This window comes from Myzus persicae, unplaced genomic scaffold, assembly GCF_001856785.1.
Source record: "Myzus persicae strain clone G006 unplaced genomic scaffold, MPER_G0061.0, whole genome shotgun sequence".
In the NCBI taxonomy this organism is placed as follows: Eukaryota; Metazoa; Arthropoda; class Insecta; order Hemiptera; family Aphididae; genus Myzus; species Myzus persicae.
This window is the reverse complement of record NW_019100576.1, coordinates 2409-15449: the sequence shown is the minus strand read 5'-3', so window position 1 is coordinate 15449 and position 13041 is coordinate 2409. Positions and strand designations below refer to the sequence as shown.

Sequence of the window (13041 nt, the reverse complement as noted above, 5' to 3'; positions counted from 1 at the left end):
TGTTTCGGTTAGGTGTGGACTGTATTTAAAAAGACATGAGAAACAATATACGCACTTTTAGTTAATTAATGTTTAAATTTATTATAAGTTTGAGTCGCTTGCATTAGCGACGCGTACGTTATGACACAAGTATCGCGACTGACGGACGGTGACAGATAAGATTATCGTTGCAACATATAACATAATCACACGATATAAAAATACGACAATTCATATTGAACATCTCTTTTAAATTTTAATTGGGACAGTAAATTTTCTTCAATTAGTTTTTAGTTAAACAAAAGTAATTTGACAATAGTATAGTGAAAAGTGAACACTTGTATACATATAATTTTAAATGTAATTCAATATTTAAATTGTTTTATAAAAATTAAATTAATAGAAATACAAAAAATATATTATATTATGTGTCTATTAAATACTAAAACCTCTTAAAATGTGTATATATTTATATTTCCTTAATATGTTTTTATGGGGTTTCAGACCAAATGCCAGAAATTAGGGTCAATATCTTCCAGACATTTCAGAAGAATTGTCAAGTCGGCAAAGGAAAATTTATTATGTCCAAAACATCATTACCGCCGACCAGTTTAATTCCATCTGTAGTAAATATAAATTCCATTGATACAACCGAAACAATATTTCCATCTATAAATGCTGCTGTTCTTAATTGTGATTATAACAGTAGTGTTGAAAATATCAATAATCATATTGAGAATGCAAGTCTTCATCTTCCCGAAATACCAAATTTAATCGTATCTAATCTTGTATTGCCACATTTAGATGAAATTTTAATTGATAATAATAATGATATTTGTGACAAACTTCGCAATTGGATTCTTAATTTTAAAATTTCTCATAATGCTGCTAACTCACTTTTAACTATATTGCAAAGTGTAGGCATGACAGTTCCTAAAGATGTCAGAACTTTAATGCACACTCCTAAAACTAAAGAAATTATCAATATATCAAATGGCACTTATATACATTTAGGATTAAGAAATAGTGAATAGTTCACCCTTACTAAAACAATGCACAATGCAACCAAATAAAACATTACCATCATTATTATCGGATCAAATGAGTAAGAAATCTTCAGTGGATCAAATACCATATTATGTTCAGTCAAGTTCAGCTTACCAACCACCTCAAGATGAACAAGTAATTTTTAAAATTTTAAAATTTAAGAGTACCCCTAACTTAATACATTAAAGTTAAATATTAATTAATTTTATACATTTCATACAAATGGTCTATTAAACAATTAAAACATATTGCTATTATTTATATATCTATGTATTATACTTAAATTTATAAAGTANATAATATAATAAATATAGGAATTAACATTGACGGTCTACCAATAGCTAAGAGTAGTAAAAGTCAACTATGGCCCATATTGGTTTCTATTTTAAATTTTAAAGAATTACCCAATAATGTACTTCCCATTGGTATATTTCATGGATTTAAAAAACCACATTCGATTGAAGAGTTTTTACACCCGTTTATTATCGATACTTTAGAAGTATTAAGAAATGGTTTAAATGTGAATGGAACATTAATAAGTGTTAATATTTCTAATATAGTTTGTGACGCCCCTGCAAAGAGCTTTTTACTTGACGTTAAACATTTTAATGCTTATTTTGGGTGTACTTCCTGCATTGAAGAAGGAGATTATATAGAACGCCGAGTTGCTTTAATTGGAACTAATGCTCCATTAAGAACAAATGAAACTTTTAGAAATAAATCAAATGAAGAATATCACAAAGGTGATTCCCCCTTGCTTAAATTACCTATTAATATAACTAATGTTGTTTGCTTAGACTACATGCATTGCGTGTGTCTTGGGGTCACTAAACGTTTAATAGAATTTTGGATTAAAGGGAAAAGGGATATAAGATTGACAGATGAAAGTAAAGAAGGAATAAATAATGATTTAAAAATGTTAAGGCCATATGTGCCATCAGAGTTTTGTCGATTACCACGGCCAATAGATGATATAGAGTACTGGAAGGCTACTGAATTGCGTAGTTTTGTTTTATATTCAGGAGCAATTGTTTTAAAAGATAAATTAAAACCTGAACTTTACAAACATTTTTTATTATTGGTATTTGCAACTAGAATTTTAGTTTCACCTAATACTTGTTATAAATATAATTCTAAAGCGTCAGAATTATTAGTACAGTTTGTGAAAAGCTATGGCTTATTATATGGCCATCATTATATAAGTTATAATGTCCATAGTTTAATTCATTTACCCTTCTTTACATTATTGCATGGGCCACTTGATAACTTTAGTTCATTTAGGTACGAAAACTACTTACAATATATAAAAAAATCTGTTAAATGCATAAAATACCCTCTGCAAGAAGTTTACAATCGAATAAATGAAAAACAACAGTTAATCAATAAAAATTTGCAATTAATTTCACCTTCTCCCATATTATACAAAGAAATTTACCATCAAGGCCTTCCATTTTTAGCCATCTCAGATAAACTTTATCAAAAATGTATTTTTGAATGTACTAAGACCACCATAGATGTTACGAAAGAAAAAGACCACTATTTTTTGTGCCAAGACGATTCATTAATTACTATACAGTATATTATAAAACCTAAAGACAAACCATTACAATTGTTTCGGTTAGGTGTGGACTGTATTTAAAAAGACACGAGAAACAATATACGCACTTTTAGTTAATTAATGTTTAAATTTATTATAAGTTTGAGTCGCTTGCATTAGCGACGCGTACGTTATGACACAAGTATCGCGACTGACGGACGGTGACAGATAAGATTATCGTTGCAACATATAACATAATCACACGATATAAAAATACGACAATTCATATTGAACATCAAAATTATTAAAGCCTTAACATACCGGCCGCCTTGGAACGCTAAGTTTCAAATAAATAGTACAATAAATGCAAATATTATACAATAAATAAATAATACAATAAATGCTAATGATATTATACAATAAATAAATAATACGATAAATGAAAAACATCTAAAAAAAAATACAATAATAATACAATTTAAATAATTTAATATAATTAAATACATAGATTTTTTTTTTTTTTTAATTATCGTCAAAAGGTAATGGACATAATTTGCGGATGCTTCTTTTACATTCCCAACCTTGACCTGCTACAGTAGCCACTCTGATTTCACCATCACTCCCCTGATGTACTTCTTTAACTCTTGCCATACGCCATTGAAGTGGAGGTAAATTATCTTCACGTATAATAACTACTGTGCCCACTTTGATTGACCTGCCCTTGTTCTGCTTCCATTTTTTAATTTCCTGAAGTTGATTCAAATATTGTTTTGACCAATGTGACCATATTTGTTGCGTCAAGCGTGAAATTTGTTGCCATCTATTTAAGCGATTCATAGGTGTATTATTTAAATCTGGTTCAGGAATAGCGATAAGAGAGTCTCCAATTAAGAAATGTCCCGGAGTAAGATAGGATAAGTCTGAGGGATCTGTTGAGAGGGGTGTTATTGGCCTCGAATTTAAACATGCTTCAATTCGTATTAAAATAGTGTTTAATTCTTCATAAGTTAAGGATGCATTGCCTAACGTTCGATAAAGATGATATTTGATTGATTTAATAGAAGCCTCCCATAAACCGCCAAAATTAGGTGAACGTGGTGGTATAAAATGCCATTTTATTCCAATATCGGCTGTGGCACTATTTAACATCGATCGATTTTTCTCAGAATAAAGTAAATCATGAATTTCAAGTAAACGACGATTAGCGCCAACAAAATTCGTAGCGTTGTCGGAATAAATATCGGATACAATTCCTCGGCGACTTACAAATCTACGCAATGCGTTTAAGAACGACTCTGTTGTAAGATCGCAGACTAATTCAATGTGAACAGCCTTTGTTGCAAAACAAACAAAAACACATATGTAGCCTTTAACAAGTGGAGAATTACGTCGTAGACCACTTTTAATCATTATAGGACCTGCATAATCTATACCACATTTTGAGAAAGGGCGACTCGGAGTTACGCGATCTTTAGGTAAATCACCCATAATAGGCTGAAATACGACGGGTTTTAACTTAAAACATGGTATGCATTTGTGTACAATACTCCGAGCGATATGTCTGCCGTTTATAGGCCAATATGTAGAACGAACAGCGGCTAACAGAGCTTGAGGTCCGCCATGCATAATCTTACGATGTTCGTTTTCAAATATTAATTTGGTAAATACACTACGATGTGGTAATAATATAGGATTACGTTGAAATATATTTAATGCGATAGCATTTCTTAATCGACCACCTACCCGTAGAATACCGGTTTCATCAATATATGGCCGTAATTGACAAAGATTACTTTTACGCGGTATCGGTGTTTTATCTCGTATACATTGTATTTCGTGTGACCAGCATTGTAACTGCACTATTTTAATTAAGACAATGCGAGCCTTCGCATATTCTTCTGCTGATATTACGCCAGATAATTTTCTGTCGATAGCCGTGTTTCTGTCAAATATGTGTAATTTTACATTGTGGATAAATCGATAAATGAGCGCAACGACTCTGATTAATTTGGATAGCGACGAAAATCTATTAATTATAAAATTGTCGTAATATGTTACGGATGGTAATGCCGTAATCATTCTCCTTTGCTCAGGTATATTTGTTGCAGCAAAATTTGTGCGGTCAAATGTCGGCCAATCAGTTGATTTCGATTTTAGCCAGCCAGGCCCATTCCACCATAAAATGTCATCACATAATTGTTGCGGTGTGCAACCTCGTGATAATATATCAGCTGGATTAAATAACGTTGCTACATGCCCCCATTCTGATATATTTGTGAGGTCTTGGATTTCTCCAACACGATGAGATACAAAAGTATTCCATTTAGTTGATGGTGATGATATCCAAGAAAGAGCAATAGAAGAGTCTGTCCAATAATATTTTCTATCAACGTCAATATTAAGTTTCGGAATAAATTTGTTTGCTAAACGAGCTAATAATAAGACAGCACATAATTCCAGCCGAGGCAGTGAGATTACCTTTAGAGGCGCTACTCTGGATTTAGCGCATAATAATTGAACATCACACTCGCCCGTGCTTGAAACTGATCTTATATAAATACATGCTCCGTAAGCCTTAACTGACGCATCAGCAAAACCATGAACTTGGATGCTAACAACATCTTTGTATTTAATAATCTTACGAGGTATTTTTAATTGATTTACGTGTTGCAAATTTGATTTGAAATTAATCCAATCACTCGCATACGTTTCGGGTAATGATTCATCCCAATTTAAGTGTAATTGCCATAATGATTGCATAATTAATTTCGCATGCATAACTACCGGACCGATAAGACCTAGTGGATCAAATATAGTTGCTATTGTTGATAATACATTTCGTTTGGTAATAAGTGTATTATCTTCCGGAAGTTCATTGACCTTATATTGAAAGACATCCAATGACGTGTTCCAATATAAACCCAGTAACTTTATTACGGAATCGTATTCATTATCGAGTACCTGCATAGAAACATTATCGGTATTGGGTATGTTAGATAATAGTTCAGGTTCATTTGACGCCCACTTCCTTAATTCAAAACCCGCACGTTTTAGTACATTTATTAATTGGTCGCGTAATAATATGGCATCTGATATAGTTCTCGCACCTCCAAGATAATCATCTACGCAATAATCTGTTTTGATAGCACTGCATGCTACTGAATACGTGTGTATTTCTTGGTCTGCTAACTTCGTTAAACACGCAGTTGATAAATATGACGCCGGGGTCGTACCATAGGTAACAGTCTTAAGTTGATAAATCTTAATTGGCTGGTTAACTTCTTCGCTCCAGATTATCATTTGATAACGCCTATGCTTCGATTCGATCCATATTTGCCTGTTCATTTTCGTTATGTCAGCTGATAACGCGTAATGATGAGTACGAAATCTAGCTAGTATGCAAACTAATTCTTGCTGTATATTTGGGCCTTTTAATAGGACATCATTAAGATTTAATCCTGAGGTAGTTTTACAGGATCCGTCGAAAACAACACGTAGCTTAGTGGTTAAACTGCTTTCTTTCACTACAGCATGGTGTGGTAAAAAATAATTTTGATCTTTGTTAATATCGATATTTTCAATAACTTCCATATGTCCTAAATCTAAGTACTCTCGCATAAATTTCGTATAATCAGATTTAAGCTGAGGGTTTGAACTTAGTCGTTTTTCTAGTGCAAAGAACCGGCGTAATGCTGTGGTATATGAGTCACTTAAATTTACCGAGGAGTCTCTAAATGGTAATTGTACAATAAATCTACCATCAGGACCGCGAGTTGTTGTGTTTTCGAAATGACTACGACACATCTTTTCTTCAAGCGTGTAAGTATCTTGTGTGTAACATTCCTCAAGGCGCCAGAATCTTGCAATCTGTTCTTCAATTGTTTTGTTTATTTGCACGCTTGATGAAAATAATGAGACACAATTTTTATTTGATATATTTTTGTTCACTTGTCCAGACACTACCCATCCTAATTTTGTTTTCTGATATATAGGACCATTAATTGACGGTCGCTGTTGTTGATTACAAATTATTTCATAAAACAAACAGGCACCGATAATTATATCAATTCTTTGTGGTGTGGCAAATGACGGATCGGCAAATTCAATATCAGGAATAATTAATGATGATGGGTTAATAGGTGTTACTGGAATATTATTTGTAAGTTTTGGTAAAACAATACATTCAACGTCTGTTTGATAATCTGATACGCGTGATTTTAAATGTATAATAATAGAAGAGGTAGCTACGTGCTTAGATCCTTCTATACCGATTACCGAGCAGTTAATAGGTGTCCGCTTTATGCCTAAGCTTTGGGCAATTTCTTCACGTATAAAATTATTTTCCGATCCGGAATCTAATAATGCTCGACATAAAATACTAACACCAGCTTTATTGACAACACGTACTACAGCCGTCGATAACAAAATTTGACCATGACTTATCTGAGACGCATGAGCACTAATTGTTGTACACGGTTCGTTATTGTTGTCTTTGTTATCGCTATTATTGATTTCTGCAGTGTCGTTAGTAGTTTCTGTGTTTGAATTAAAAGTGATATGCAATAATGAGTTGTGTGATTTATTACACTTAGGACAATTACGCATATTACATTTTTTATTATAATGTTGTTTTAAACAAATTTTGCATAATTTTAACTCAGTTACACGTTTAATTCTATCAGAAATTGATAATGCTAAAAGTGTTGGACACTTATAGGTTGCGTGACTTAGCTTACATACATAACATTTTGCTATCATTGTCGCTGCCGTAAATATTGACGTAGATTTTTTTAATTGTTGTTGACGACCATTAATATGTTTTGATGCTTCTACTGCTTCTAATACGCGTACTCGTTTTTCTAGAAATTTTAATAATCGCTCAACCACAGGTACATCATTTGTTTCGCTAATCTGGGTCTCCCATTCTTTGGTTGTAAATGCATCTAATTTTATGACAATAACATGTATTAATAAACATCCCCAAGTTTTTGGTTCTTGACCCAGTGACTCGAGCGCTTTAATGTGACCGCGTATCGAATCTATTAATTGCCGTAGTTTTAGTGCCGACTCTTTGTACACCGGCTCTAAATCGAACATAGATTTTATATGGTTTTGAATTAAAAATCGTTTATTTCTAAATCTATCTACTAATGTTTTCCTTGCCGTTTCATAGTTCTCGGATGTCGTTTCTAGTGACTTGATTACTTGAAGAGCATTTCCTTCAAGTGATGACCTCAAGTAAAAGAATTTTTGAACGTTCATTAATGATGTATTAGTATGTATAAGAGCTATAAACATATCATGAAATGACGTCCAATTTTCGTAGTTTCCCGAAAATACTGGTACGTTTAACGGCGCTAATTTTACTATTGATGACGGTTGTTGTGACACTGAAGTCTCTGCGGATTGATGTGAGCTTTGACGCTCGCCATTATCCAATTGTAGTTGACTTGTATTCTGTCTTGCATTGTATTGTTTATTGTTGATAAAGGTCGTGGCCAATGTTAATGCTTCGAAATATAGGTTTTCTACCTCATATTCATACTCCGTGTGTTCTTGACTATTTTCTATTTCAATAATTGCCGCCTGTATTTGACGAAAATCTTGCCAAGATTCTTCTAGCTTTTCTTTTCTTCCTATTACCATGTTAACATTTACGTTGTCAAGTGGTGTTTTTAAGAATGTGACACACCTTGTTATTTGACCTTTTACCTGGCCGCGACGACTAATCAATCTACTAAGCTCTGCCATATTTTCTTATCCTTAGAAGGTAATAAATTACAACATTGACGTTGGTTACCTTTCCTTTGATAATTGTATTGCTTGGGAAATCCTAACAATTGCAATTTTAAGTCTGGTGTTATCGTCACACTTGTTTTGTGGGATTTCAGACTTATATACTTAAATTAACTATATATTAATATAAAATTATAACAATTTAGAAAGATCTCACCCGAATATACATACTGTAATTTTGATTTTTGTTCTTATTGACAGCTTTACTGAGACCTTTGATCAGCATTTGTATATATTGATATTTAAATTTAATTTAATAAAATTAAGTTCCACTTGATTAAATAATACACGGCATTTAGTCACTTTTATTTGTTAAAGCTATAAATTTACTCGTGTTGCTGTTTGTATATTATATTGATATTTAAATGTAATTTAATAAAATTAAGTTTCACTTGTTTGAAATATTACACGGCATTTAGTCACTTTTATGGGTTAAAGCTATAAATTTACACGTGTTACTGCTTCGACACAGGTATGCATATACTGTTTTTTTTTTATGGCAATGACTGGTTGCTCATCCGGATCGATGGACCAAAATGTTTCGGTTAGGTGTGGACTGTATTTAAAAAGACATGAGAAACAATATACGCACTTTTAGTTAATTAATGTTTAAATTTATTATAAGTTTGAGTCGCTTGCATTAGCGACTCGTACGTTATGACACAAGTATCGCGACTGACGGACGGTGACAGATAAGATTATCGTTGCAACATATAACATAATCTCACGATATAAAAATACGACAATTCATATTGAACATCAAAATTATTAAAGCCTTAACATGGGTTGTTCTCTAGCGAAGCGAGCTGCTTTGCGTGGTTAGGTGTCTTAAACATCAGTGCTATTACTAAGTGACCCAGTTTATTTTTTTTAAATTAATAACATTTTATTTTTTTGAGTGAAAATACTTGAAGATGTAAAACATAATTCCTCAGGAGTCGCTTATATCAGTTGATAAATATAGATGATTTAGACAAAGTCACTGCTCCGTCACCCCAGCACCCCAAGATCTAGATTTTTGTAACACATTTTCATAAGATTATGAAACCTTATTGTTACGAAATGTAACTACGATAACTTTCATAGTAACTTATAACGAATTTCAGAACATGGAACTTAAATTCAGGGTGCCAGGAAGATGACATCACTCCAGCACCTCAGTAATCTTCAAATTTCTTTTCACTCTTCATTAATGAAGACCAATAAGACCATGTTCCTGCTTCAACTTACAACACACCACCAGAAACGTCTCAAAAAAGACTTTGTAATATTGGTGTTTTCGATATAGAAAGAAGCAGACCTAATGAACTAGACGTAGAAAAAATAATCGATTAAAAATAATTTATTACAATGACAATCTCAGGACATATATGCAATTAGATAGGTGTAATATATTATATTTCTACATTATGAATAAATAAATACACAATGTGAATCAACGCCAATGATGACCATATAGGGGTGTAATAAACATAAGCGCTATCAATTAAATATAAAATAATTTACCTTCCCACAATTAAATTACCGAAACCCATATCTATCTAAGCACGAGCCGTCAAAGAAAAGATACCGCAACATTAAAAATAATATTATCAACAATGGAACGATAAAAAATACGAAAATCCAAAATAATATTATTTGTCTTCGATCATAAAGATATTAAGCTACTGAAACACATATCCGTCGAAACACAAGCCGCCAAAGAAGATATCACCACATACAATTAAAAACTATACTATCAACAATAAAACGATAAAAAAATACGAAAATTCAAAATAATATTATTTCTCTTTGATCATAAATAATATTAAGATATCAAGGTACCGAAACCCATATCCGTCAAAACACGAGTCGCCAAATAAAAGGATAACGCCGCATATAATTAAAACTGCATCGACAGCAGAGCAATGATAACCACAGAAATATAAAAAAATATTATTTCCTTCAATCAGACACAAAAAAACTATCCAGACAAATTAAAAATCTACATATCACAAACAACATCAAACGTTTGATGAGACCGCCATTGCAAGATATCGGCATCTCCACAACAACAAGGCGATTGGGACTGTAGCGCAGCCAACGGAGATGACGCAACTAGCCACAATATCATGAAATCATCAATAACAAAGCTATTAAATATGTCAGACATAAATCAAGTCAAATTCATCAAAACCCCACTATTACTTCAAACAATACATGCGTCACAAAGCGAGCATACGGTGGCATGCGCGAATGCGCGAATCTCTAAAACTACCTGCCACGCACAATGCTGCGCTACAGACACCTGAAGAAGAGGCATCACCTGCTACCTATATTACGGGCACACACAACCAGTCCCATCGCCAGTCTCGGTCTCATGACCATTCCCAGTCCCAGAGCCAGTCTCAGTGCCATGCCATTCCCAGTGCCATTCCCATTCCCAGTCCCAGTCTATTTCCATTCATACGACCAGTAGGGCTCCTAGGTCCTTTCAGATGCATGATGTCGCATGGCATCATGCCGAATCAGTATTCTCATGCACGCAAGGCTCACAACGTATCCCATCAGTACCACAGACCCCTTTTTTAAAACCTTAAACAATAATTAGTACTTTTCTCTCTCATCTTCTTTTCATTAAGTCGCGCTTATTGTAATACACCTATTGCGGTCTCATTGATTTGAATTCGCATCTATGATTATATCAAATTAAAAGCCGCTTATTATTATTTATAAAACCTATCGTTCAATTTCCTATCTACACTTTTCTTCAAACTCCATTATCCATCAATACAATGTAAGAGTTCAAATAGAGCTTAATAAAGTCTCAAATAGTCTAATAGAATTTTTAATAATATCAAGCATCGAACCACGATTAAAAATTCAGACTGCTGAAAATATCCACAACTTAGAACATCGACCTGCTTCAAATGAGGTAAGTGATATTAATTATATTTCTATTCCAATCACAACGTGTTAACTAATATCCTATAAAATCACGAAATAATTTAGTAGTAGAGTAAAGATCGAATAACCACACACACACACACACACCTCACGTTGTCTACCCCGCTACCATCCACTTTCTACCCTTCTACTTTTGGTTCTACTACAATTGGCCCCAACGTGAGGCTCCTTTATTTTATTTTCCATTTTTATTCTACTACATAGGTATTTACCAAAATCAATATAAAGCAAAAATGACGCGTTCGAAAAATGCAATGCGAGTCATCTGTTATAGATACCCCGGAAATGCCCTATGTATACATTAGGAACTGATCAAACAGATCCCATATAAAACTGCTTGTTTTTCTTCTGTACGATATAAAAGTATGGTTTGTAAATTCTGATTCAATTTTTAATTCTTATTATAAATTTTGTGTATATGATATTTTTAACAGACAGAGATTTCAATCTCATACTGATTAATCCATATATCCAGTTTCAAATGGTCTAGTTTGGTACAACGAATGTTTATTGTACATAATATAGTGGAATACAGTTAAATCATATAATATTTTGTAACGATTTCCCCCACTCGAATGGTTTAAAAATCTCAAGAGACTTATTTTTAAATTTATTTGGACCAATTAAGGGATAAACTATAAATTAGATGAGCTGCCTTCATAGTTTTGGCACTAAACATTCTAAGTATTTTTATTTTCTATTGCACACCGTGAGCATATTTTATAGCAGTACTGTCGTTATTAGACTCGAAAATACTACGTCCAACATGAGTGTTTCCACATCCTAGCGCCTTATAAATATTGCATACTAAAAAAAATGTACTGTGTAGTGTTCATACCACACGTTATTCAATTTATTCAACACGCAATAGAAACACAGCATATGAACATTGAAAAATGATGTTATACATGCAATGTGTAAAATCTCCAAAACATTTAAACCGAGTTAATATAATGAAGCGGAAACTTTAAACTTCACTAGCAATCATCGGTCAACGATTTAACACCTTATAGATTAAATTAAACTAGGACTATGTATTAAAGTGTATATGCAGTATGGATTATCGTAAATATAAACTACCATCTGTTCGCTATTAGTTCTTAAATCAAATTATAAGTATTAATTGTATATGGAAATCGACGATTATTACTATAGGGTTACCAACTACGACAGTCTATTATAGGTACATTTAATCATTATTACGAGTAAAAGTTGTACGGTGATGACCGAATGGTTGTTTATTGAATTCCCGGAATAAAGATGTAGCATAGTCGTCTTGTATTTTGAGACATTATTCAGGTGAAAGAGTATTGGTGTAATATGCGTACTATAATGTATATACCTATCTCTTGGTACTTTTGGGATCCAATTGTCGAACGTCACGCCGTTTAACGAAAAATAACGAATGATGTTTGGATTTCCACTAAGTACATAATATTGTTACACTGAGTGTGGGTTTCAAACGCAAGATCACACCCGTTTATAGCATAGGTTCTCAAAGTGGTCTATATCGACCCCCTTGGGTCGATTCTGACCTGTAAGGGGTCTATATCAACGAAAATTAAAATTGGGGGTGCATCATGTGTAAATAGGGGTCCACGAGAGTTATAAGTCGAAAATGCAGGTCGTAATTTTTACAAAAATTGATATGATATTTACATTTAATAATATGTGTGTGACAATGCGAACGATAGTGATTGTTAAAACGAACATTGTCGATAGCGACTTACGGAGTC

General features: G+C 33.0%; 2 protein-coding genes across 2 annotated transcripts; one reads left to right on the top strand and one right to left on the bottom strand.

Moving 5' to 3' along the window:
• The first annotated feature begins 1038 nt into the window (after positions 1-1038).
• LOC111034052 lies at positions 1039-2139 on the top strand. Its single transcript, XM_022315078.1, has 3 exons — positions 1039-1189; positions 1320-2035; positions 2122-2139. Exons 1-3 carry the CDS (start codon positions 1039-1041, stop codon positions 2137-2139), a joined length of 885 nt encoding a protein of 294 aa, XP_022170770.1.
• A 946-nt stretch (positions 2140-3085) lies between these two features.
• Positions 3086-8992, bottom strand: LOC111034046. The gene has a single exon (XM_022315066.1). It carries the CDS (start codon positions 8312-8314, stop codon positions 3086-3088), a length of 5229 nt encoding a protein of 1742 aa, XP_022170758.1. The 5' UTR covers positions 8315-8992.
• Between the last annotated feature and the right edge of the window lie 4049 nt (positions 8993-13041).